The sequence below is a fragment of the Rhipicephalus microplus genome, chromosome 10 (genome assembly GCF_043290135.1).
Source record: "Rhipicephalus microplus isolate Deutch F79 chromosome 10, USDA_Rmic, whole genome shotgun sequence".
Lineage (NCBI taxonomy): Eukaryota > Metazoa > Arthropoda > Arachnida > Ixodida > Ixodidae > Rhipicephalus > Rhipicephalus microplus.
The window spans coordinates 27,683,000-27,710,982 of record NC_134709.1 but is presented as its reverse complement, the minus strand read 5'-3'; the positions used below and the strand labels follow the sequence as shown (position 1 = coordinate 27,710,982).

Below are 27,983 nucleotides of genomic sequence, written 5' to 3'. Positions count from 1 at the left end.
AAAGAAACACGTGTAATGTATATTTAATGATAAAGTTCTCATCGCACACAGTGAAACCAAGAATGAAGGGCAGATACAGTACCAACCAAGAGCAGCAAGCAATGTTGACGAAGTGAAATACGCGATTCATGCACACGAGAATCAAGCATACAGCCGTCAGCGTGTCTGTTGCTTACACGAAATTGGTGCCGGTACAAATTATGCATGCGGAATGCCGGCTGGAAACTTACGCTGTGAATGGATGATCTGTTTGTCGGATGCCACTTGTCATGTTTGATTTTCACTGTTGAAAAGGCCTTCATTTCGGATCTTTTAAGAAACGATACAGCTTCCAGAGTTTCTGCAATGATTAGTGCCCTGCGGCACGCAATACCCGCTACGGTGACGGTAGCGAGCGCCAGCACAATTATTCGGGCGCAGCGGACACGCAGAAGTGACTGAGTGGAGTCGAAATGGCGGCCATGCCGCCGCTAAGGCCGAGGAGGCGGCACCTGCCCTTACAAAGGCTGACACCACTCTAAGCGGGGGCGCGCGCATCGAGGCACTCTAAACCACGGTCTCTTTTCGCGCCATCTCGTGGCGAGGAAAACAACCATTCGTTGCTGATATCGAACCAGCGGCAACTATTGCGACCCTCTCCCCCTTCAAGGCGATCCCCGGTGCTCGCGCAATCGCCTTGAAGGGGGACGGGTTGCAATCTTGCCATTCTGTATCAGCAACGAATGGTTGTTTCCCTCGCCACGAGATGGCGCGAAAAGAGACTGTGGTTGTTCTCGCTCCCAGTCGAACGCACTGCCAGCAGCCGCCGGAGCCCACAGCTCCACGCGTCGCCGTGTTCCCTTTGATAAAAATTGACACTGTACTGATAGGTTTCATAATTATCCCCATGAGAAGTTACTCCTAAAGCTTTTAATTATCCCCTCGTCTGCATACTACATTCTACGAATTTCGTATTTTGAATGAATGAATAAACTGAATAAAAGAATGAATGAATGAATGAATGAATGAATGAATGAATGAATGAATGAATGGGGAATGCGGGACGCCTGGAAAGTTTGCGTATTATGTCTGCTAATCGCAATTCGCTTGTTAGGAACGCGAAGTGCCTTCCGCGCTTCACCGCAGTGCTCGCTTATCTCACTTCTTATCTCGCAGAAAGGTCAATGGAGGCAAGGTGGCCATCATCGCCGTACTCGTGGTACTCGTGGCGATCCTGGTGCTGCTTCTCTTGTTCGACAGTTCATGTACGCACGGAGAGGGGGGAGATGGGGCTCATAAAATATCTATAGGCGTGTTCAGTAATGTTAATTGTAAACGTTTTATATATATATAATAAAGATTTATTTGTGGAAAGGTATACACATACGCTCTCGGCCTGACACTTTTTTGCGTCGCTCATTCCTGCTGATATACAGATTATGTGTACAGAAGGCATACCTCGTTTTAAGACTGTGTATATAAAAGAAAAGGCAACCCTGCTTGATAATAATAACCCTGCTGAAAAGGCAACCCTGGTTGATAACAGACAGACAGACAGGCAGGCAGACAGACAGACAGACAGACAGACAGACAGATAGATAGATAGATAGATAGATAGATAGATAGATAGATAGATAGATAGATAGACAGACAGACAGACAGACAGACAGGCAGGCAGGCAGGCAGGCAGGCAGGCAGGCAGGCAGGCAGACAGACAGACAGACAGACAGACAGACAGACAGACAGACAGACAGACAGACAGACAGACAGACAGACAGACAGACAGATAGATAGATAGATAGATAGATAGATAGATAGATAGATAGATAGATAGATAGATAGATAGATAGATAGATAGATAGATAGATAGATAGACAGACAGACAGATAGATAGATAGATAGATAGATAGATAGATAGATAGATAGATAGATAGATAGATAGATAGATAGATAGATAGATAGATAGATAGATAGATAGATAGATAGATAGATAGATAGACAGATAGATAGATAGATAGATAGATAGATAGATAGATAGATAGATAGATAGATAGATAGACAGATAGACAGATAGATAGATAGATAGATAGATAGATAGATAGATAGATAGATAGATAGATAGATATTGGGGGTCTCAGTATTCTAGGTGGTGTTCTACAGAGCGTGCATTGATTTCGCTCTATTCTTGACTCTTATTCTACAGCGAGCGATGCGGACCATGCCAGCGGCACTGATAGCGGCGGTGGCGGCGGCGGTAATGGAGGTTTCCACGGCGGTGGCGGCGGTGGTAAAAAGTGTGAGTGTGCAGTCTTACACGTTCACGCAATTCGCATTCACTTCTTTACGTGCGTCAAAGCAAGAATAAAGTTCGAGATATTTCGAGCCGGCTCATCGAAGCCTTCTGCAATATTCCGGCTAGCTTACTTATCAGCTTACTTCAGTGACATGACCAGGACACTCAGTTATCTAGAGTGCTACTGTGCTTTGGTTGACCACCTCACAAATACCCGTACGTGATAAAATACTGAAACGATTACAGGAGGGCAGTACATGTTTCAACGACGATCATTAGCCCAGTCTTCACCCACACACATCTCCAGAAAGGAGGTCTGCTAAAATGAATCTATATTTCTCAAATCGAGGTATTCAGTGTCGACGCAAAACGCACTATAAAGAAAAAAAATCTAATACTGCCACGGACGAATTGATACCGCCTTACAATCGCCTATATCCGGGAAATTCTGCAGCTGTCATGCTTTTCATCGTAAATTGGTCCGAAATAAATGCAGTAACAAAAAAAATGCCTGTCTTCAGTGCAGCCAGAACATTCTGGCTGTAATTCTCGCTCGTACGTGAAAAAACTGAAAAAAAAAACAAAAAAACATGCGCACGCTCGAATCGCGCGCGCTCTTCCGTCTGCCACGGTCTCCGCTACGGCCAGAAGGATGGATGGATGGATGGATATGGCTGTACCCTTTAGATCGGGCGGTGGCTAGCGCCACCAAGCCGTAATACTTAATGAACTCAAAACTATATTTATTTATTTTTTCCTTAAAAAGTGAGTTTGAGGATTCGTACTTTGCGGTGAAGAGTCTAATTTTCACTCGTGCCTTGACTTTAGCCACCAATCAGATAACTTCCCTCTAGTTAGATCTACTTGCTTAAAGTCTATTTTGCCCTCCCGATCCCTAAACCCCAGTGCTTTGAAAAACTCTGCGCCATCATCCTGAACTTTAGGGTGAAGTCCTTTACAGAACATTATCACGTGTTCGGCAGTTTCTTCTTCCTCTCCACACGCACTGCATACTGTGTCTACCCCTTCGTATTTGGCCCGATATGTCTTGGTTCGCAGTACTCCCGTCCTAGCCTCAAACAGTAGAGAACTACCCCGAGTATTATCATAAATCCTTTCCTTGGCAATTTCCTGCTTAAATGTTCGATAGATCTCTAGTGCGCACTTCTTAATCATGCCCATTCTCCACATGTCAGTCTCCGTTTCCTTCACTTTCTTCTTAACCGATAGTTCTTTTTGGTTTGGCCACCTGCTGTTTTCTAAGTATTTACCAGTCAACTTCCTGGTTCGCTTCCTCCATTTTGTATCGACATTCTTCATGTACAAGTAGCTGAAAACCTTCCTAGCCCAACGCTCTTCCCCCATTTCTCTCAATCGCTTCTCAAATTTTATCTTGCTGCTAGCCTCCCTGCCCTCAAATGATGTTCATCCCATATCACCTTGTACTCCCTGATTTGGTGTATTCCCGTGAGCTCCTAAAGGAAGCCTACCTATTCCACGTTGCTTAATTTCTAATCTTGCTTGAACTTCTGATCTCATGCACAAGACCGCATTGCCGAACCCACACAGTGAATGCGCCCTCTCGCGGTAGCCGGGCGCACGATGCGATAATCGTTGGTCTTCCTGGGCAGCGCGGCGGTGGGGACGGCCGGAGAGAAACACGGCGCGCGCCCGCCATCTCGGAGGCCATGGATAACCCACCGCCTTGTCTAACTTCTGCGCCTGTTCGTTTCCAGCTTCCAAAGGGACCTTCGAGTGGTGCTATAATCGTGCCTTTCAAAGCGTGTGACAGAGGACAGGCGGTTGTTCTGCGCAACAGTGTTCTTTCTTTGCCCTGCGTCGAATTCACGCTAGTAAGTGCTTAAAAATGAATCAGTATTGCGTTGGGGGGAGACGAATAAACATTAAACGGCCTCTGCTCTCTTTATAGGGACCACTTCCCCCTGTACAGACCCAGGAAACGATTTTGTACATACTTTTTTTTTCTTTACCTTGAAGCTCAGCCAAACTCCTCTTATTTCTCCTGGCACGTTCTTCGTCTTGGGAACGGAGATGCCCCAATGTCGGTTTGTTCTCCTTGTTGCTGCTACCGTTCGACAAGCTTGTTTTTACCACGTTCAACCGTGGCATTTAACAGGAAAGTTTTTTTATGTCGAGGGCCACCAAGGCTTTGGTGACGTATTTCCGTCACGGAAATGACGTAGAAAAATACGATCAGAAAGCAAATGAAATAACCCCGTCAACGGGAGTCCAGCCCACGACCTTTCGGTTCGCGATGACACAAGTCGGCCGCGCCATTTCAAAGAGCGACACTCTCGAATTTCGAGGTATAGCGTATAGGGCGTTCGCCCAAAAAAAAAAAAAAAAAAAACCCTCCGCTCCGTTGGTTATTCGCCGCGCCCTCTGACGGAGAAAGTTCATGCAGCCGCCGCGCCGAGTTTTTCCGCCGTGGCGCGAGCCGAGTATGAGGGACGAAACGCGCGCGCTTCTTATGAGGGACGAAACGCGCGCGCTTCTATACCGGGGGTGTGGCAGCCAGCTTTGCAAATTACGGTTCCGGCGATGGAGTTTGGGCATTCCCGCATGGCCTGTAACAGTCTGTGATTCTACTCCATACATTGTTTGCGTGGATGAAAGACCTATAGCATCAGTCAGAAAGACCACGTAATTTGTTCGTGTCCACAACGAACACGTACAAATTATGGGAAAAAAACTTGTACCCATCAAACAACTTGCATATCAAACAAATTAGAACATAAGCTTAATTTTGATTGTACAGAAAGAAGCATTTAAGGTGCAAGGTAAAGAAGTGCTAATGCAGGAAAACACACTTTTTGATGGATCCTAAAAATACTGATGTTAGCAATGGTAGTAGTAGTCGGGCGATGGAAATCTTGTACTGCATGTATTTTATTAACTATAAAATATAATGGTATGTATCACATGTCTCCAATGTTCTAGTCTGATTCTGTCCTGAGTAATTGTTATCTGAGTGTGTTATGTAGTAAGTATGTTAAAAGATTTGTACAGTCGGTCAGATTCAATATAACATGATATGTTTTTTGCAGCTACCGTTTCTCTGTTGCTTCTTTTGTTCATGAAGGACTGATGCAGCGAAAGCTGTTTTTTATTTTTATTTTTTTGATGTACGAACTGTGTACAAGGGTGTTGGGTCCTCTGTCAGGCTATATGCCTTTAGCCCTAACATCATTCTTTTTTCTTGTGTCTTGTACAAAGAAACAATAAAACAAATTTCGAAATTGAATTAAAAAAAAGATGATCAACCAGTTTTTTATGCATTTACACAGCTGTTGTAAACTTCTCCCCCCCCCCCCCTTTTTTTGTCTCATACTGCAGAAATAGCGTAATGATTGAAATATATCAGTTAAAGAAAATGTGTGGGCGTGTTAGTTGCTTCATAATCCTATAAAGACTAGATAAAGAGGATTCGACACACGACAAACAGAGTACTGATGCGGAGGACTGGCGCTTGTTCTGCGCACCAGTGTTCTTTCTTTGCCCTGCGTCGAATTCACGCTAGTAAGTGCTTAAAAATGAATCAGTATTGCGTTGGAGGGAGACGAATAAACACTAAACGGTTTCTGCTCTCTCTATAGGGACTACCACAAGTAAGTGTACTGTGACTTCATTTTTTGCATTATAAATGCTTTTTACTTAAGAACGTTCAGACGCACGCATGCATGGCCTGTGTCATCCACATATTGACATTAGGGACATTTTTTTATACCTGTATGTTCTGTACGCCTCACAGAACACTCAATGTTCAGCTCTGCATGATGATCACTCCGGCAGAAGTAACGGTCTTATATCATTCGTCGTCTGATTACTGCGGGGGTGTAGAGTCACTATGGGACACCACTCTGCTGATCATTCGCTCTCACGACGTCACTGCGTTTTGTACTGATCAATCAATCAATCAGCCTGTAGGTACTGAGTTGTTAGAAGAGGGACTTACGGCATGCTTTATCCAGACGATTAGACGTGCTGCGGCGCACACTCTTAATCTAGTCTATAGTTTAAACCTGACTGCATCCAGGAAACCAAACAAAAAGAATATCCCGTGTCCTTGCCATATCCAGCACCTTAAGCAAGTGGTGCCTAAATAAGAGTGTATTCTGCGATCTTGTGAAACGATCTCCGTGTGTGATGTCCGCTATGCGTACTATGCTAGATCTCCATAGGCGTGGTGTTAGTCGCTGCCACCGACTGATATCGTCTCGCAGAGCCCCCGTTGCCGACCACGACAACCAAAACGACGCCAGCGCCCATCAAGCGTCCCGTGTCGTTCATCTTCTGCACCGTGGGCGCCTTCTCGGAGTCGTCGACGGTCGTCTACGACAGCATGTTGTGCGACTACTTTGTCTACACGCATGTTCTTCCGTACAAGGGCGAAATTCTGTCCTACGACAGTGACCTCAGTTGGGAGCAGTTCAAGAAGGTGAGTCTGTAGAAAGACAGAGTTGTTTTGACTCGGGGAAAAAGTTCGTTTCGAGTTGGAAACGGTTTAAGGCGGTGTGTAAATGCACTTAGTGTAGCACTAACGTCCTTCTAGTGTAGGCCTTGTAGTTCCGAATCGTTCACCTAATGTAGCGGCACTACCGCGAAACCTGAGGGAAACATATAAAGACCCTAGATTTTTCTCTTTTATATATACTTAAAGGGAACTTGAAACACTTTTTCAAGTAGTCATGAAATGAACTCATTGGAAGAGCTTATTGCCTCACGAATTCAACGGCGAAAAATTTTTAAGAATCCGTACAGTGTGAGTGTAGTTACAAAGGTTTGTCGCCTGCCGCCATTGCATTCGCTCTTTTCTCGGCCCACGAAAGCGCTGGAAGCTAAGCAGGTAGATTGATTGATATGTGTGGTTTAACTTCCCAAAACCACCATATCAATATGAGAGACGCCGTAGGGGAGGGCTCCGGAAATTTCGACCACCTGGGGTTCTTTAACGTGCACCCAAATCTGAGCACACGGGCCTACAACATTTCCGCTTCCATCGGAAATGCAGCCGCCGCAGCCGGGATTTGATCCCGCGACCTGCGGGTCAGCAGCCGAGTAGCTTAGCCACTAGACCACCGCGGGGAGTGGGGGGGGGGGGGGGGGCTAAGCAGAGGGAATCTCAGGGTGACAAAAACGTCGCGTGTGCCTCGTAACCTTGAGCTCTTTTTTTTTCTTTGAATGCGCGGCTTTTTCAATGCGATCGCGCGCGCACGCGTAGATGAGTATAGCGGCCTCCCGCGCCGATCTCGGGAATGAGCGAGCGCGCCATGGCTAATAGATGGGCTTACTACGTGTCATTTTTGCGCATATTGCGTGATTTGTCGAGAGAAGAGAAAGCAATTTTCAGCTGACTTTGATAATTTATTGTGAATTACAGGCCGTGTGCTGCGCTATAATATTTGGCTCGCGTGTTGTCGAAGGACTATACTACCGATCGGCAGCGTTTTCTGACCATGCTCAAAAAGTGTTGCGGGGCCCCTTTAAGTACCGACAACTGCCTCCTCTTCCTACTTTCTCTCCCGCGCAGCCAGTGCCTGCCACCGTTTTCTGCCTAACTTAAAATATTTTCAAGCCAACGTACGTCTAAGTACATTAGCCGTGCATAAACGGCACACAGCATATACAGAACTCCACACAAAAGTGAAACATATATACTCGAAAACGTGCAGATGGAAAGAACAAATAGAAACACAAGTGAACTCCAGTGCTGCTTTTTCACCCCCACATGGTTCCTTTTAGTGCGAAATGGTGGGAATATCCCACCCCCTCCCTCCTGGAGTGCATTGAAGTTCTAGCCTGTCTGTTTTCTGTATATAATATAGCTTTTTTTTTACTACTACTATATATGACGCTTATTATACTCGTGAGCAGGGTCCTATATTTAGGGTGGATGCATTCGCCGCATCATCTACGCTGCCCTTTGGGTAAGTCCTAAAGAAAACGAGCTGTGCAATGAATGCAAAAAAAACGGAAATGAAAAACAAACATGAGGCGATGTGACATACTTCTCACCGCGGCCTGCCATCTGTTCCCGGCTTTCCAGGAGCAAACCTGGGAAGTAAGCAGTTCTTTGAATGTAACACCAGGGACGGTTTGTCGCCAATATCGTGAAAAAGCACATGTAGTGATAACCCCGCGTATAAAAAAAAATACCTGAAAAGTCCGACTGAGTAAATGTATGGGCAGAATCAGCGCCCCCTGTAAGTGATTAGGGAAGAGGAAACTTCCTCCGTTGTGACCACGTCTACGGTGCCCACCATATGCAATAAAGCTTCGTGCTTGTTCCGGGGGCGTCTTGTCTTGTGTTCGTTTATGAGCTATGTACTGTGCTCAAAAGAATGGCTAAGAGACCGTTTTATTTCTTGCTTATTTTATAAGGACAAAAGCCTTAGAAGCTTCACCATACGCGAAATTCAACCGTCGGCGTTGGTGATAGTGATGCAAAAATAATGACGTGATTAGACGTATGACATCACAAATAATTAAATATGGCAACTTTATTGTGATGTCATGACGCCACGTGATGACGTCGTCACATGACATCGTAACTTGGTGAAACGTGGTCTGATCACGGAGGTAATACTACACCAGGTGTGGTTCTTCAGAGCTTGCAGGCAGTGCAAGACTATACGTGTGGTGCAGGGTTCTTTGAAAAGGTGGCGGGGCAGCATAAATAATAGGCTGATAGGGAAAAAAATTACACCTTCTCCCACTAAAGGGAATCATGTGGGAATGCGAAGCAGCGCTGGTGTTCACTTGTGTTTCCATTTGTATGCTTCCGTGTGTGTTTCATTTATGTGTGGAGTTGTGTAAATGTTGTGTACCGCTTACCCCCGTCTTCCTGTTTGTGTGTATTAATTACCTTGTGTATGCCGCAATATGAACGCCCAGCACGGCTAGGAGAGTGCAATGAAGCGAGCGCGTGAAGCATTATATAGGACCGCACAGCTCTGTCGGCCGGATAGATAAACGGGAGAGGAGAAACGAAGCGGAGGCAGCATTCTGTCACCTCCTCCTCCTCACCTCCTCGCGTGAGCGCATGCGCAGTGGGGTAGCGGACGGTCGCCGAGAGACGGACACAGACCCGAGCAAAAGCTGCTTCGCATCTGAAAGAATATGGCTTTCACCTTGCAGTCGCCTTATGTGAATGCGTAAAGTATCCCCTATATCTCTCTTTCTCTCTCTCTCTCTCTCTGTTAGTATGTGTGTATGCGTGCGTGCTTGGTCTCGGCACAGAGTATTCTAGTGTACACTAGAGGGAACTCTGGCGCTAGTGTCTACGCGAGCTGCAACGCATGGTGCTTCAGCTAGCATGGAAACGATGGGTAGTACACAGATTTGTCTCATATTCGTACTTCTGGCCTGCTTTTGGCTCCGCGTGTGTTCGTGTGGCTTGTAACTGGTTTCTTACGAAACAAATATTAGCAAATGTTCAGCTGTTGCGCTTCACCATTTTATTCTTTAAAACTTACCTTTCCAAATCGGGTCACGAAGTTCAAAATGGTTGAATCTTTCTTTCAAAACGAAACCGAAACACAGCAATAAACGAAGCCGCAAGTATACACGAAGACTAGGCATATGTGTGTACTACCCATCATTCCCATGATCGCTGAACGATCGCAGCGCCAGAGTGCCCCTCTAGTTAACTTCAGAAAACTCTATGAATCTCGGTACCACCCGCGTTCCCGTTCCCCACGCAGCGAGCGACTGCCTACCGGGACCAGCTCAACTACTTCGGCTATCCGAACGTGGCCGCCAATTCGAGCTCGGTGAAGCTGCAGCACTACGGCTACAGCTTCGACGCCGAGGACCTCACTTTTCTGAGCAGAGAGCTGGGCGGAGTCTCCTCGAAGGTCACCAAGATGTTCAACGACCACGGGTTGCTCACCGCCGGCATGGCGTTCTACGATCGACCCGACGGCAGCTCGGACTCTCATTTCAGCACCATCCGATCCCTTGTGAACGTAAGCTCGCTTTGGTGGCTGGGCTGTGGAAACACTCACCGCGGATTTTGGATTTTAATTTGTTTTGTTAACGTACACTGCCATCTTTCGTAGCAAGATATTGCAGGAGTGAGTGCTATCAGTGTCAAATGAAACCCAAACAGCGGCAAGCTTTGATGATGGTATAGTGCGCGCCGTCAAGTTATCATTATGAACCCAGTTCTCGGGCTCGGAGGGGGAGACGTAGCCATACCCGGAACTCCAAAGTGGTTCGGCGGAGGAAGCGACGTTATCCCCGGAACTGCACGGTTCTTCTGCACGGAAGGCGGCGCTGGGAGGGGGGGGAGACAGTTCGTCGAAACAGGGCTCGATCTTGTGAGACGTGCTCCCGAACGAGGAACATGTCTGTGGCACAACAATACATACATACATACACACATACATACATACATACATACATACGTACGTACGTACGTACGTACATACATACATACATACATACATACATACATACATACATACATACATACATACATACATACATACATACATACATACATACATACATACATACATACATACATACATACCCTACGAAATACAATATCAAGACGAGTTCATACAATGAAAAACGCAAAAGAGAACTACACCAGGAAAGCATAGGCAGTTCATATCCATGAAAAACATTTCGTAATTGTTCGACTAATGATTAGAAATCATTAGAAAGCTCTCGCAGGGGGCCTTCCAGGCCATTCCAAATGTCAGTATTATGAGTAAATCAGGAAAACCTAAAGCAATCAACGGATGATTCGAAAAATAACTGGGTATGGGGTAAGCGGTCAGCTTTGGCAAGCAAACAGAGAAAATATATTTCGCTTATTGGTAAAGTTCAAATTGACAGTCACGCAAACACCACTCTTAGGCGCTTGGTCACGGCGCTTGGTAAACGAGAAAGCGCGCGAAAAGAAAATATGGGTGGAGCCGCCATTTTGAGATATCCGCACCAAACATCGTGACGTCATAAAATTTGAAGGTGTCTACTGGACCCTACGTAGATTGTAATCAATCGAAATTGAGTACATTGTCATCTCTGGAAGCCGTAGTCCTAGCATACGAAGTATCAAAAAATTTAGTCGAGCCAATGTCAGGATGTTATATACGAAAAAATACATTTTCAAACTGTTGACATCACGCGCGATGATTCCGGCGCGAAATTTAAAAATGAAACTTCAATTCTGATTTTCTACATAACAATAAAAATACTATAGTGAAACCTGCGTCAATTAAAGTTCTCAAAGTGCCGTTTGTTATCTTAATCAAGTAATTGTTTCTCGTTATTGTTCCCTTAGAGCGGGTCATGACACAGTCACACCACTATTGGTGGTTTCCGGTGAAAAGTAGAACTTGAGGGTGTGAATGATATCCTCTTACCTACCTCAGCTTCTTTATCTGCTGGTTTCATTAAGTCGAGACGAACGAAGTCAGAAACAGGGTGGCCGTGGAAGTGTCACAATATCTTATGCGAATACGTGACGGGAAGCTCACGCTATGTTGTAAAGTCGGGGCACAACAGAAACCGAAACAATAGCTGTTAAAAGACATTTGAAAGGATGCACTGGTGCCTGTCAGTACGTTTTGTAGGTTACTATAGGGGCTTGGCCTTCCATATGACGCAGCAAGCACAAGCGAAAGTTTTCGTGCTAGTACCAAGGTCTCTTCAGGATCGATAACTATTATTCAGCGTCTGTGCTCGCAGATGCGCACGTTCTCTTATTTCAGCGTTATTGCTGTGACTGGGTTGCCAACTAATCTTTCAAAAAAAAAAAAACGCAGAGTATTGACTCCATGCTGACAGCGGCGCAAAACACGAACGTGACCATTTTGAAGACCACTTTCCTGGGGGTTAAGTTCGCCGGCATGACTGCCAGCGCTGCGAACGACGCCAGTGCCCTGAAAGAGTACTTGGGAGTTGGGTGAGTACGCTCCTTCGATCGATCGATCGATCGATCGATGTATCAATCAATCAATCAATCAATCAATCGATCAATTGGTTGATTCATTGATTATTCAATTGATGGGTTAATATTTGTGACAACAGTGATACTCAGGCAATGCAAGAACGTGGTGCCGACGTCACAAAATGCAGGTGGTCATGACGACCTTTTAAAATGAGGACATTTACATAAAGCTCCCGTAACTGCGAGCGACTTGTCGTGTAGTCGAAAAGTAAAATGAATTTGTGCACCTTTCACGTTTTCTTTTTCTTTTTTCCTTTGTGGAGTTCCTGTATACCTTGCGTGCTTGGGCGACAGCAGTCTCTTAACCTTGGTTTCCATATTTCCAGAGCTTCCTTATGAAACGCTTTTTTTTTCGCCGTTTCTAAAAGGGAGTTCTAGAATAACAATCCCAAACATCTTTACACAAATGAAAACTCAAAACTTATCTTTATGCATTTCGCGCGCTTTTCTGTTTTCTGTTCGCATGCCCTTTACGCGCCTTGGAGATAGCGTATTCTCCCACTGAGTCGGCCCCATAATGAAAAAAGAATTTCCCCGCTGCCATTTAAGCTAAAATAAATCAATGGTGTTGACAGCGAGGGCAAGTTTTCGTGTTTGTACAGGCATCTAAGAACGGGCATCTAAGGCTTGTGCCTCAGAACCGAAGTGCCGAGGAGTGTTTTCGCGCAGACCACGTACAGCTGTGAACAGTACCACAGGGAACATCCATTGGCTTAGAATTATACTTGTACTGTAACTTGTATCAACGTGGTGTATTGAATTGCATGAGATAACTTTCAGCTTGAGCGTTTTGTGTTGTGAGTGTTTCTGTGCGCTTTAAAATGTAATTTCAGTGTTCCCTCTCGTATTGCTCGCGACTGAACGACAAGGCAAGGTTTGAAGTCGCTACATTCTCGAATGCAGAAAGATTGACCTGCTGATACTGCTGACGCACCTGGTGAACGTGCCGAGCTACCCGAATTGCAAGATACTGCAGCTGAGCAGGTACTCTGGCGACGCCTTGGACGCCACGGAGCCGCCGAGTATGGTAAGCGAAAGTCGGCCCGTGAAAAGGAAGAATCGGCTCTGCCCCTTATGACCAAAGAAAAAAAAAATGTTAGCTTTGTCCACAGAACCACGCAGCGCGGATATCCTTTTTCATTTGGGATCGACAGTCCCGCTATAGCTCGTTATCGCTCGAGCCACAACGCATATCTTAGCGAACTGCTTCCACTTCAGCGCATCTATCTATCTATCTATCTATCTATCTATCTATCTATCTATCTATCTATCTATCTATCTATCTATCTATCTATCTATCTATCTATCTATCTCTTTGTCTATCTATCTCTCTGTGTGTCTATCTATCTATCTATCTATCTATCTATCTATCTATCTATCTATCTATCTATCAATCTATCAATCTATCTATATCTATCTATCTATCTATCTATCTGTCTATCTATCTATCTATCTATCTCTCTGTCTATGTATCTCTCTGTCTGTCTGTCTATCTATCTATCTATCTATCTATCTATCTATCTATCTATCTATCTATCTATCTATCTATCTATCTATCTATCTATCTATCTATCTATCTATCTATCTATCTATCTATCTCTCTGTCTATGTATCTCTCTGTCTGTCTATCTATCTATCTATCTATCTATCTATCTATCTATCTATCTATCTATCTATCTATCTATCTATCTATCTATCTATCTATCTATCTATCTGTCTATGTATCTATCTATCTATCTATCTATCTCTCTGTCTATCTATCTATCTATCTATCTATCTATCTATCTATCTATCTATCTATCTATTTGCCTGTCTATCTATCTATCTATCTGTCTATCTATCTATCTATCTATCTGTCTATCTATCTATCTCTCTGTCTGTCTGTCTGTCTGTCTGTCTGTCTGTCTGTCTGTCTGTCTGTCTACGTCTTGTCTATAATGTACGGGACTTGTTCAACCATTTATTTCTGCTGAAATGTCTATTCATCCGTTCATTGTACTCAAAACAGATCAGTCCTCTGGTTATTCATTACTTTTTGGTTACTTTGTTAACTGACTGGGACGTTCTTCGGCATCAATTATTTATTGACAAACGACTGTCACAGCGGCACCGAACAGTGATAAGGTGAAGCTGCTCGCATGCACCCTCGCACTGCTTATGCGGCGATATCTTCAGCTGGCCTGTATAATCAAGCTTGACACGTTGAATCTTGAACGTCGCGCACCGCACATTGCCCCCTCCCCGACCCCTCAAGAACAAGAAGTTAAAATACAACGCATATCTTGACAGCCTCCTTGAACCACCCCCCGCCCCCCTGAAGGAACTCACTTGTCGCAAATGCCCTCCCCCCCCCCCCCTCCGATAAAAAAATCCTGGCGCCACCCTTGATTGTGACACGTCATGATGACAACTGCCAAATTGACAGTCAGCCTTTTTATACAGTACCGATTTACATTTACGTAAGGATTGCCATGCAAGTTCCTACCCACGGGTGAAGACACTCATAGGCAGCGTTAACCCCATCAACTACCACCAGAACAGCAGTGCATCGTGCAAAGGTACTCTTGCTGTGATGGGAGATGTTGGGTGGCGTGATACCGACGTCGGCGAATTGTGTATTTCACCCGTCAGATTGGCTTCAGTATGGGTAGCTAGCCATTCGGCGCGGGTGGGATGGGTCCAGGTCGGTCCACGAAAAATGGGTCGGTATCTGAGTGGCTTAGCGTGAAGGTCGTTGCTTGCGGACTCCGCTCGTCCGTCGCCGCGCTCGGGCAGCGCTGGTGATCGGGTGTTGTGAAAACGTTCGGTTTGAAGAGTTCCAAAGGCTACGGGAGCTGCGGTTACGAGTGTATACTGCCCTGTCGTCGATCGTGGTGGCTCGGAGCTCCGACGAGCGCCACTTCGCTGGGGGCTTCGCACGATTCTCTTTGAGCGCAAATTCTCTGCGGTATGCTGTTTGTTTTGTTTGCAGCGCAGTGGGCTCAAGAAACCAGACTCCTCCTGGAAATCCCACAAATGTTTTTGATGGGACATATTTGAACTCATAAAACAATTTCACGGGACAAAAAAAAACAAAAAAAAACACCGGAATATCCACGAAGTGAATGATGATGAGTGAGCGAAGCAGCATGATCGGTCGGTGTTACTGTAAATCACCCGTAGTATTGGCCACTCACACACGTAAATCAGTGCCAAGAGGTATACAGTTACATACAATGCAACTTGTAATAACCGCTATGTTGTTTTGAGTTGTGCGTTTCATTTTGCCTTCATTATTACTGCTTTGTGGTACCGAATATAGCCATGAAGTTGACAAAGACAAGCTCTGGGCACGTTCCCCTGGTTGTTGTTGGTTGTTTCCAGTCTTGGTGCTGGTTGTTTCAAGTCTAAAAAAATTGCCCGCAGCTTCCCTCGGGGGAACACTGAGGAGGATGCGGACCATATAATTGGTTAACGGGGTGTTAAAGTGCGACTTACTTGGGTCGATGGCTAAATTGGTTAACGTGGTTGTGAAATGGGGTGTTAAATTGCGACTTACTTGGGTCGATGGCTAAATTGGTTAACGTGGTTGTAGGAGGGGGTGTTAAATGAGTGAACACGTACACACGTATGCGAAAGGGCGGCGCTGGTCGAAGGGACGTCGATCATTGTGTTTGTGGATTCGTTGGAATTCATTTCACCGCGACCTTGGACGTCGACGCGCCGTACAAACCAACCGACGAGCGGCAACTGAGCGAGCGAGCGCCGACCTTGAGTATATATACAGCACGACGGCGCATGCACTGTCAGCTGTTGAATGTTCTCGAAGCGCGACGCCACATGCGCGTCCACTGGAGAATCAGGAGAATTGTAGATGTCGAACGCGGTGTGTAGAGGAGGAAGGGTGCACAGATGGTGGAGGAGTGAAGCGCGCGCGGTGTGTAGAGGAGGAAGGGATGCACAGATGGTGGAAGAGTGGGCGACGGCGCGACGGCGCATGCGCGCGCGTCAGCTGTCGAATGTTCGAGAAGCGGTGTGGACGGCGCGGACGACGCGGACGGCGCACTACAAGGCGCGAGTATAAGATGCTCCGCATCTAAAACAGGCGCGCATATTGTGTCACTAACCGTCATACATCATCGTCACAATGTACTAGACATACAATAGTGCGGCTCCTCTCCGCAGGAACGCTTGCTGAAAACCATCGATAAGCTCAAGTCGGCGCCGTTCCGCGTAGCCTTCTCCCTAACCCTCTCGGTGTTCCTCTACAAGCCCTCGGGTGGACTCAAGGCCACCACCAAGTACGGGGACGCCTGCAAGCACAGCTTCTTCGGTGAGCATGACAGGCCTTAAAGGGTCCCCGCAACGCTTCTTCAGCGTGGTCAGGGAACAGTGCCAGCCGTCAGGCGAGGCTCCTCAGAACTCGCCAGCCAAGTTTCATAGCGCAGCATGCAAGGGCGAAGGAGACGGAAGAGTACAGAAGGGCCACAGACGAGCGCCATGTCATGGGCACAGCGCTCGTCTCTCGGCACCTTTCCGTCTTCGCCGGTCTCGCGCTGTAGCCAGAAATACTGCCTTACCGACTGGCCCGGCTTTTGAAATGTCATAGCGCACCACGAAGCCTGCAATTTGAAATTAAAATCCGCCAAGTGAGCTAGAAATCGTCCCCTCATCTCTCGACATATATTGTTACAAAGCCAAGGAAATAAACCGTCCCGTGGACCTCAAGCTTGATGGGCCCGTCGCGACAAAAATAATGCCGCGAACGCCGCTAACTATTGGACAATGTCGTGACGTCCGTGCGAATGGTTCTTCAAGGTTTAGTTTGAGGCGTACACATAGAACAAATTGTTAACGCTTTAGAGTGATCTGCGCACTGTACTATGGGTGAGCGTAAGCGCACAGCCTGCCTTGAAACCGCGATAAGGTCCATGGTCATTGGCCATTTAGCGCTGTTTGTGCTATGGTGAAAAAGAAAATAGGGGTAAGAGGGGGGGGGGGATGCCAGCCATCCGGCATGCGGGGAGGTCTGAAGTGGTAAGTTTATGCAGGTCCTCGCGCGACAATTGCGCAACTTGACCATGCGCATCGTCACTGTCGCACGTCGCATCTAACTTAGGCTCGTACGCTGCGCCGATCTCTGACGCAGACGACCGCAGCGAGCTGTGCTCCGTGAGTGACGCCAACATCACCGAGAGCGCCGATCCGATGTCGTCGAGCGCCTTTTACAGGAACAACGGGGACGGCATCTTCATGGTCTTCGAGACGAAGAAGGCCACGCGGCTCAAGGTACTGTGAGCGGGCTGGTTGATTCATACTGAGCGTGAAAGGAAAGAGAGAAAAAGGAAACAGTGTGCCGAAATGGTTGAATGGAACTAAGTGCAGCGCTGAACATAACCGAAGTTATTAAAGTTTGTCAAGCAATAAAAAGCAATGAATGTGTGACGTCACAAGAACAGGAAAGTGAAACGCCCCCTCTACCAGCATATCGCCGCCAGCACACTCACTCACAGCATCCTATAAGAGCCAGATTCTTTTTCCCGTTCAAGGGCAATGAACAGAGGAAGCGATATGCTTTCTTGATGTCTCCTATGAATTTCGAAGGTTTCCCGCGATGTGATGGGCCCGTATGCGGACAGGATGAGATGCGCACTTCAGGGATCGAGTCTTCGAAATCCATTAGACACAGGGGTGATGCCAAGAGTTTCTTTAAAATGGGGTGGGGAGTTCCTAGCTCAGGGGGGTGGGGGGGGCCCGTATGCGGACAGGATGAGATGCGCACTTCGGGAGGCCTTCGAAATCCATTAGAGACAAGGTGATGCCAAGATTTTTAAAGGGGGTGGGGAGCACCCTCGACAAGATAGTTTCTAGCTCGGGGGGGGGGGGGCGAAAATTTTGAGGGGCTCCATTTAGCTTCTCGCTGGCACCGTCCCTGTTAAAAGATCAAGGATGCCTTGCTCTTCACAGAGTTCACGGAAAGAACTCTGTTTTTCGGGGTGTTGCGTGCCTGTGTACTGGTGTAGTGTATTAGGCATTTCGCTTCGCTGTTTATGTGACGTCACATATTTTTGTATTTGTAGGCCGTAAAGTGATAATAAATTCATCTGTTAGTCAGCGCTGTGTATGTGTGCTTGTTTTCGTTCGACCACCTTGTCACACTGCTTTTTCGCGCTCAGTGTGACATGTTCGATCGGCTATCGGCTCGCGGTGTAATCAGGTGTGATGAAATCATTGTGACGTCACGCGTTTCTCGATTGTTTTCTCACGATGACGTCTAATGGCGACATCATCAAGTGATTATGATTTTTTTTCATCACTTGTGTTTACGCCAGCGATCAATTGTCGCGTCTAAAGAGGCAGCCGCTTTTCGTCCTTGACCCTTTCAGACGCCACCTACGTAGAATTGTCCGTAAATGTGTCGAATCGATACGACGTTATCTGAAGGCACTCGCTAATCGGCTTTATCAAAAATAATGCTAAAAATATGTTGAATTATGCGTGTCAACAGTAACCATAATCCTAACTAAGCTTCAATTAATATTTATTTATTATGAAGGAAAGACGTCGAAATTTAAGGACACGTTTTTTTTGTTAGTCACAGTATTGATAAGAAGTCGTTGATGCTTTGTTTTAGCATGAGCACAATGAAATCTCATGGCTAGATATATAATGAATGTTCATTTTTTTGTTATGTCTCTACTATTGTTCACATGTGCCTGCGGAGAGCGGGCCGTTGAACGTGGCAGTGTCTTCAGCAAAATGACCATATGCGACAGTAGACTACAAAGTGAAGTTCAATGAGAATAAGTTTATTATGCCAGGTTTTCAATTCATTAAACGGTATCAATATATATCTTGCCCTTCTTCAATGATAATTATCGGGGTTAAGCGTCCCAACACCACGATAGGATTATGAGGGACACCACAGACGAGTGCTCCGGAAATTTCGGCCGCCTGGTGTTCTCTAAGGTGCACCAACATTGCAAAGGGCCTGAACCGTTTCGCCTCCTACGAAATGCGACCGCCACGGCCGGAATCGAACCCTTGACCTTCGGAGTCAGCAGACTGGTACCGTTACACCGCCACGGCGACCATCTCGCTCTCTCTTTAGTCTCTTATAATTTACACAAGTATAAGGAAGAGAGGGCAGGTAATAACCGCAGAGCCGAACCACGACATTGAAGTAACTAGAAGAATAAGAATGGGGTGGAGCACATTCGGCAAGCACTCTCAAATTATGACAGGTAGATTGCCACTATCCCTCAAGAGGAAGGTATATAACAGCTGTATCTTGCCGGTACTTAGCCACGGAGCAGAAACCTGGAGACTTACAAAGAGGGTTCAGCTTAAATTGGGGACGACGCAGCGAGCAATGGAAAGAAAAATGGTAGGTGTAACCTTAAGAGACAAGAAGAAAGCAGAGTGGATTAGGGGACAAACGGGGGTCAAGAATATCATAGTTGAAAGCAACGAGAGGAAATGGACATGGGCCGGCCATGTAGCGCGTAGACAGGATAACCGCTGGTCATTAAGGGCAACTAACTGGATTCCCAGAGAAGGGAAGCGAGTCAGGGGGAGACAGAAGGTTAGGTGGGCAGATGAGATTAAAAAGTTTGCGGGTATAAATTGACAGCAGCAAGCACAGGACCGGGTTAACTGGCGGAACATGGGAGAGGCCTTTGTCCTGCAGTGGACGTAGTCAGGCTGATGATGATGATGATGATGATGATGATGATGATGATGATGATGATGATGATGATGATGATGATGATGATGATGAAGGAAAAGAAGCGGTGTACGCAATCGTGTTAATGATGCACTCCGGTTCCTTCGTCCCGTCTCAGACGAGCAAGGCGAGCAAGGAGTCGCGCGCCAAGGGAGTCCACCTCACGTGGGCCGCCTACGACGTGAACCGAGACGTGATGAACTGCGGCGTCGAGAAGGCGACAGGGCGGACACTGGAGCTGCTCCGGGCCATCAACGAAACGATGGTGGCCGACTACGCCAAGAAGGGCGGCGGTCACAGGAGGCGAAGACAGTGACAAAGGCGTGGCGTTACTGCACACCCGAAAGTGACTCGCCTTCACCCGTCCATTGCGGTCTTCATCATCTTTCCGTACCGAAACTGTCCGAGTTCAGTGAAAAGAAAAGAAAAACACTTGGGGGCAACAGGGCTGTTTTTGTTTAACTTCACTGTAGCCGAAAAAGGAGAAGTCGCGCGGAAACTTACCAGTGCGAAACTACAGGCACAAAAGTTGAGAAAACTCATGGACGCGCATTCAGTATCGACTTGCTGCTGTTCACGACGGCCTGCCTTTGGTTCCTGCTTTTCGGATTAAGCTTGCAGGTAAACAATGCAGCGCGAGTGTTCCTCGGCCGCTGTCATTGCTATAAGTCAACGCGGTCGTGCTGACTTCCCTGCGTATTATAAGCAGACAAGGCTTTGCACCCTCTTCAATGATTAAAAGGGGGAGGGTTGTCATCCCCCCGCTTCCCCCATGTGCGCACGAATATGGGGACAACTAAACGTACGTGGCGACAGAACTAAACATGACAGCATCCGTGTCTAAAGACTCGTGCCAAGGTAATCGATTTTTTCCCAATTGGGGAGCAAGAGTAAAAGCTGTGCAACACGCACTTGCATGCCGCCATGCTAGGTCTGCGAGCGTAGTCGTGCGAACGGGAGGGAGGGGGCACGCAAAGTCAGCTCCGTACATTGACGTCATAATGAGGGTGGAAAACGCTGCGGCGAACCTTTACCCACCCCGAGGGCCGTTTTACGCGCTTCCCGCACAGCCTCAACGCACTTGCCGGGACCCCCAACGCACGCAAGCTGGGGACAAATAAGCGAATTGGCGACGTTGCGGAGGGGGAAAGAGCGTCGCCAATTGGCTTATTTGTCCCTCGCTTGCGTGCGGTAGGAGTCCCGGCACGTGCGTTGCGGCTGTGCGGGAAGCGCGTGGAACGGCCCTGAAGGGGAACTCTGCGCACGCACACGTCTGCGAAAATGCCTCCGCTGCATCTTCTCGGTGCCTTTTTACCTGTCCATAAGAGCCAGTGCCATTTCCCGTTTCGTTTCTGCTTGTAGTTCCATACGTTCGCGTTGTGAATTTCGGTGCGGATCATTCAGGAATTCCGAACTGTTTTTTTTTTGAAGTTGAGTAATTTGTTGGGCTCCAATTCAAGGGTGATAAATTCGGTAGATCCGATGAATTAAGGGAATTGTATTACCGCAATGCGTTCGGCGAGTTAACTGTCTATGCTGCTTTTTTTTTTTTTGCTTTGAGTGAAGCTTTACGAGGTGGAACCGACCTGTTTTAGGCACGTGACGTGTCTGCACGTCACGTGTTCACCAGGAACGTCGACTTTAGCGGTGTTGGGAGGGTAGCTTACCTGTACACTGCGACATAAGTTGAACTTTACGGTGCGATGATGTGACCATCGCACGTAACTTTCTTTAACGTATTCTTCCGCAGTAGAACAACGATTGACTATATAGTTGGATGAATCAAAGATACAAGATTAAAAAAATACAAGGCAAAACTTATTCGCTCTCTAACCGTCGTACTCAAGAACACTCCTTGACTTGAAATTCATTTGCAATTGCCTTTGCCACAACCGCGTTGGCAGCGCAAACGCGGTTTAAACGCACTGCATTTAAGTGGTGTCAAGGCAGTACAAACGCGTTTCAAAACGCGCCGTCTTGGGACAGTGGCAAGCTCAAGTCAAGGAGCGTTCTTGAATACGAGGGCAAGTTTTCAGCTGCATGTTCAACATGATTAATACCTTGGGTTTAACGTCCCAAAACCACCATATGATTACGAGAGACGCCGTAGTGAAGGGCTCCGAAAATTTTGACCACTTGGGGTTCCTTCACGTGCACCCAAATCTGAGCACACGGGCATACAACATTTCCGCCTCCATCAAAAATGCAGCCGCCGCAGCCGGGATTCGGCTCAACGACCTGCGGGTCAGCAGCCGAGTACCTTAGCACCGCGGCGGAGCCATCTTCAACAAGGGCAACAGACTTAAAAGGGCAATGGGTGAAGCAAGAACGTCGTCTAGAGGGCTTTTTTTTTTCATTCAATAGGAAGCAACGAGGAACGGCGACTGCAGTGGTAATAAACGCCGTCTGGTGGTGCGCACACAGTTCACCGTCACCAGAGCCGCCGCCGCCTCCTTTCCAGAAGGACGCTCCTCCGCACAGCGTCATCGTCCTTCTTGTAGTCCCTCGCCATGGTGTCGTTGACGAGCCGGAAGCCAACGTAGGACATCGGCTGCGGCTGGTCAGTGATTTCGTACGCGACCAGGTCGTTGTGCAAGTCGCACACTGCCCACACCATAACCACGCCGGCCGCCCGGACGACGCTAAGCGTATACCGTTCATCTGCACGCGCAGGAGAAAAAAAAAAGAATAACGGAGCTTACGTTCAACCGCTTTCTGTGCGCGGACACAGTGACTTCTTTTACAAAAGGGACCCTGAAACCATCTTGATTTTTTTGATGGGAAATCGCACACCCGGGATGCTTTTAGATGCGGAAGCATCTTATACTCGCGCCTTGTAGTGCTCCGTCCGCGCCGTCCGCACCGCTTCTCGAACATTCGACAGCTGACGCGCGCGCATGCGCCGTCGCGCCGTCGCCCACTCTTCCACCATCTGTGCATCCCTTCCTCCTCTACACACCTCGCGCGCTTCACTCCTCCACCATCTGTGCACCCTTCCTCCTCTACACACCGCGTTCGACATCTACAATTCTCCTGATTCTCCAGTGGACGCGCATGTGGCGTCGCGCTTCGAGAACATTCAACAGCTGACAGTGCATGCGCCGTCGAGCTGTATATATACTCAAGGTCGGCGCTCGCTCGCTCAGTTGCCGCTCGTCGGTTGGTTTGTACGGCGCGTCGACGTCCAAGGTCGCGGTGAAATGAATTCCAACGAATCCACAAACACAATGATCGACGTCCCTTCGACCAGCGCCGCCCTTTCGCATACGTGTGTACGTGTTCACTCATTTAACACCCCCTCCTACAACCACGTTAACCAATTTAGCCATCGACCCAAATAAGTCGCAATTTAACACCCCATTTCACAACCACGTTAACCAATTTAGCCATCGACCCAAGTAAGTTCGCACTTTAACACCCCGTTAACCAATTATATGGTCCGCATCCTCCTCAGTGTTCCCCCGAGGGAAGCTACGGGCAATTTTTTCGCCTACGTTTCGACAAGCGGGCGTTTCTTCAGGGCTGCAACTGGCTTGAGGCTGCAAAAGCAGCTGAATATTTGAAGAAGACAAGTCCACCAGTCGAAACGTCGCTTCCTACGCAACCACCTAGTTTGCGAATTTTCCATCATAAGCTACCGTCTTCCTCTCACTCTTGCCCCCTCCCCCTATTTTTTTAATCAGCGAAGCTTTAATTATTGCTAGCCGTAATTTGTGCAGCCTACGAAGAGGGGACCGTAAGACATATGTGAAGACAATCACACAAACGCTGGGTATGTGCCACAGAAATGATGTAAATACTTTGCGCGTTTGTTACTTACATCGTTCTCATCCCTGCATGATCACAATCACCATCATCCGCTTGTCTCTTTGTCCTCATCGCCACTCTGGATCATCGTCTGTGTACTGGCTCTGCCCGTTCGATTTGCGAGGTCTTTCCTCAAATAAACGCTGACGCAGCCAAGACTACCAAGGCTTCATAATACTGCTATTCGCCTCTGGGCCACACTGAAAACGAAGGCAACAATTTGCCCTACAAACGAGTATACGTGCCACGGAAATGCGTTCAGAAAACTGTCATCAATCTTGAACAGCCATGTGGCACGTGAAATCTGGACAATCCAACTACACACAAATTGCACGAAAGAAAAAGGGACAATCGTTAGCCGAACTAGTGGCTGCTAGGCGACGGCGGCGAGCCTAGGACCCCCCCCCCCCCCCCCCGAGTACGTGCAGCGAGATTATCTATCACGAACGGCAAACACAAGGGCGGCTGAGAGAACACCCCGACGCGATGCGAGGTCTACGCCAATGACGACGTGCCCCGTGTCGTGTCTGCGACTGCCTGTGCTTCGACTTGGAAACTCTCTGCGCTGACAATTAACATATAGAAAAAAACTATAGCATCACCTAGCTAAAGCCTAGCAACGACCTAGGAGCAACCTATAAACGACCTGCATCACATAGCTAAGGCCTATAGAAAAATCCTAGAAGCAACCAAGACTAGTCTTCAGAATGGTCTCATTTCGAGGCTTCCTCCAAGCCGCGCAAGCTTCGCTATTTTCTTTTCTATTAGGGGCGAAGCTCCTTAAGGCGTGGGCTGTGCGTCCCCTGTATGTAACCACCTCTCGTTTAGTTCTTGCAGTGTTCACTAGATGGCGGTACTTGAAGCTGATGATGAAAACATGCAACGTTGATTTAAGCTCGTGACTGTGGGGGTTATCGAATAAAGAAATTTGACAATCGGTCTCCATACGCACGTTCGGTAACGCTTTCAACCGTACCTTGGCCGAAATGGTGTCCGCTGTCTCGAAGACCATGAACGCGCTGGATTTACTAGGGGCCGTTGCGCTGTTTTTGAGAGGGTCCGTGACGGCGATTTTCGCGGTGTCCACACCGCAGAGCTCACTGTAGCTCACTGCGCGCAAAGATCGAAGGTGAAGTTTAAGTGGCGGCAAGGGGCAGGTTATAGACTACATTATAGACTACAAGGTACAGACAACATTATGCAGCGTCTTCAGTGACACCAGACTGTGCTGTTAACCTTTGTGTTCTGCATCCTTTAACAGTTAAACAAACAGTGTTACGGTAGACGCATACACATGAGAACAGTTGGGTTGATTGATATATTTGTGGGGTTTAACGTACCAAAACCACTATTCGAATCGGCCACGCGTGCCTTGAATTTTCGTCCTCTTAATTACAACCGCACAGACGGTGAAGAAGACGAGAAGAAAAGTAAGAGAGGCCACAAATCGCCATTTGAATTACTTATTTTTTTAAATCACCTTACATTATTCAAATAAACTTTTAAATCTTCAACGATATGCATTCTTGGCCAATCTTCCAGAGTGGTTGATTATTGATTGATATGCGGGGTTTAACGTTCCAAATCCACCATATGATTATGGCAGAACCTGTAGTGGAGGTCTCCGGAAAATTTTGACCACCTGGGGCTCCTTAACGTGCACATGAATGTGAGCACACTGGCCTACAGCATTTGCGGCTCCAACGGAAATGCAGCCGCCGCAGCCGGGATTCCCTCCCGCGGCCTGCGGGTCCGCAGCTGAGTACCTTAGCCACTAGACCACCTTGGTGGGGCGCCCTCAGAGTGGGTACTACGTGCCAAAGATTTGAAGGACAGACAAACAAACAAACAAACAAACGAACGAACGAACGAACTAACGAACGAACGAAACAAACAATTTCTGGTGCCGCACGTTTCGTGGCCAATCCCCGGGATGGGATTACCATTCTTCCTGGAACCATCATCCTCATCCCCCAATCCCCTCTATTGAGTATGAGCCATGTCCGGAGTAAAACAACAGCAAGCCAAAAAGCGAACTATCGGTTTGCTGACATATATACACAAGAAGAAAGGAATTGAAGGTCCCTTAACAGCTCCGATAATTTGTGAACATTTCAAGTTGACACGCGCATTCAGTTCAAAATGCCTTCACAATCAACAATGCCAAACTCGACTGCGCTACGGGCTGCGGCCGCGCCACCAATTCCAATAAACAACCCCTTCTCCTATTCGAGCCTTTAGGTAACCGTAGCTGTGGCATTGCACGTACGCGTCCACTTCAGCTACGGGAGGTGCGGGGTTCGATCCCCAGTGCCGGCCGGCCACCCACCGGTAGCTAAACAGGGTACAGGCGGGCTTCGAGGGGCTGTGACGCGTCGCCCCAGTGGTGAAGCTTACTCTGCCTGGATACTCCCAACACGCTGCGTGGGGACCCGGTAGGTAATTCCCGGTGTTGGCGGCACACACAAATTACGGCCAGCTTCAAACAGTTTCGGCGTTGAAAGAAGCGGTGCTTTTGAGGGCGGTACGTGTGCGTCTGTCCATTATTCGTCTGCAATCGATCACTTAGCTTCGTAAATATTAAAAGAGCCTCAATGTCAGAGAAGCCTGGCTGGGCTCGAGAAGCGTGGGGCCTTGAATGGGGGATTTTTTGTTTTGTGAAAACGATGTTTTAAAGCGAAAGCGCGATATGCCTAATCGAACGCTAAAAGTCACCATCGGCTTCAGCGTCGACGCGAGTGATGCGAAAAAAAAATCACGTGTTGACGTCGCCATAACGTCACATAAAGTGCAGTCGCATGATGTCGTCATCACATGACGTCATCGCTTGCTCAAAGATGGGCCGATCACGGAGGGGATACAAAATCGGGTGAGGTGCAGAAAGCTCGCAGTGCCTCCAATCCCGGAGGCCATGCAGAAGCCACCCTCGGGGAAGGATGATTTCCTGGTGCTGGATCGATAGAATCGAGTGAATTAAATCTGTCGAAGTGCGTCGCACGCGGGCACAGTTCGTGTGGTTCTTACTGCCCGGTGGCGTAGCCAGGAAGCCTGTGCCCCCCCCCCCCACCTACTTCTTATCAAGGTGCCCCCCCCCCCAAAAAAAAAAAATTCTGGCCACGGCCTTGCCACTGGTCCGTTTACTATAGCGTCAACGACGCCAATATTTGAGGAAAGCTTCCAGGATTTTTCCGGCTCATGTGTAGAATCGTGCTAGGCACATTCACATTCAGAGTCCAAAGGCATGCGCTTGATTCCTAGCAGCCCCGCCGCTGTGGTCTAGTGGCTAGGGTACTCGGCTGCTGACCCGCAGGTTGCGGGATCGAATCCCGGCTGCGGCGGCTGCATTTCCGATGGAGGCGGAAACGTTGTAGGCCCGTGTGCTCAGATTTGGGTGCACGTTAAAGAACCCCAGGTGGTCAACATTTCCGGAGCCCTCCCTTACGGCGTCTCTCATAATCATATGGTGGTTTTGGGACGTTAAACACCACATATCAATCAACCAATCATTGATTCCTGGCAACAGCCGATGCATTTTGATTGGGCGAGAGAGGGAGAGAAATGCAAAGAATACATAATAAGCTTACCTGTAGGTGCACGTTAAAGAACCCCGCATGTGGTTGAAATTAATTTAGAGGAACGACATTCAAGTTTTGAAGGGATTTCTTTTTGTGGTAACTAGCTTCTTTTGTCGGAACAGATGGTCAAAATTATTCCGGTGATTCGCCCCCCCCCCCCCAAACTCGCTCGTACGGTGAGCTTGAGTTGTGGCATACAGAATACCATCGTGGTTGTATAATATAAAGCCGTATAGAAACCACAGAGAGACGAACGGCCTTTGATCGGGTCCCGGTTTTCTTTTATCTCCTACCCTGTCATCTGTCTGAAGGACTAGTAAGTTTATCTCAGCTATCGGTTCGGTAAACAGGACGTCGTCTGATCTTTTGCTTCCCTCTGTTTTTTTACTTTATTTTCGCGGTTCCCCGAGGCGGTCACCTTTGTCGCTATCTACGCCGCCTATATGAGTCATGCCATTCTTTACAGCATCAATATTTTGCGCTCGGCCAGACCGATAACGACTGCCACTTTTGCTTCTTAGCGCGTTCCCGCGTTGAGGACAATGGCTTATCGCGTAGCAGCTGTCACTTCGCATAGGCAACAACTGTGTAACTAACAGGGGGCCAACGTAGACGTGAAAACGCTGTATAGCATAGCAA

General features: G+C 47.6%; 1 protein-coding gene across 1 annotated transcript; it reads left to right on the top strand.

Annotated features, from left to right (window-relative positions):
* The first annotated feature begins 756 nt into the window (after positions 1-756).
* LOC142774667 (uncharacterized) lies at positions 757-20,405 on the top strand. The gene is made up of 9 exons (XM_075875302.1): positions 757-1,244; positions 2,183-2,275; positions 6,517-6,731; positions 9,997-10,260; positions 12,073-12,212; positions 13,161-13,284; positions 16,422-16,569; positions 17,386-17,525; positions 20,081-20,405. The coding sequence occupies exons 3-9, from the start codon at positions 6,636-6,638 to the stop codon at positions 20,276-20,278; spliced, it is 1,110 nt and encodes a 369-aa protein (XP_075731417.1). The 5' UTR covers positions 757-1,244; positions 2,183-2,275; positions 6,517-6,635; the 3' UTR covers positions 20,279-20,405.
* The last annotated feature ends 7,578 nt before the right edge of the window (positions 20,406-27,983 follow it).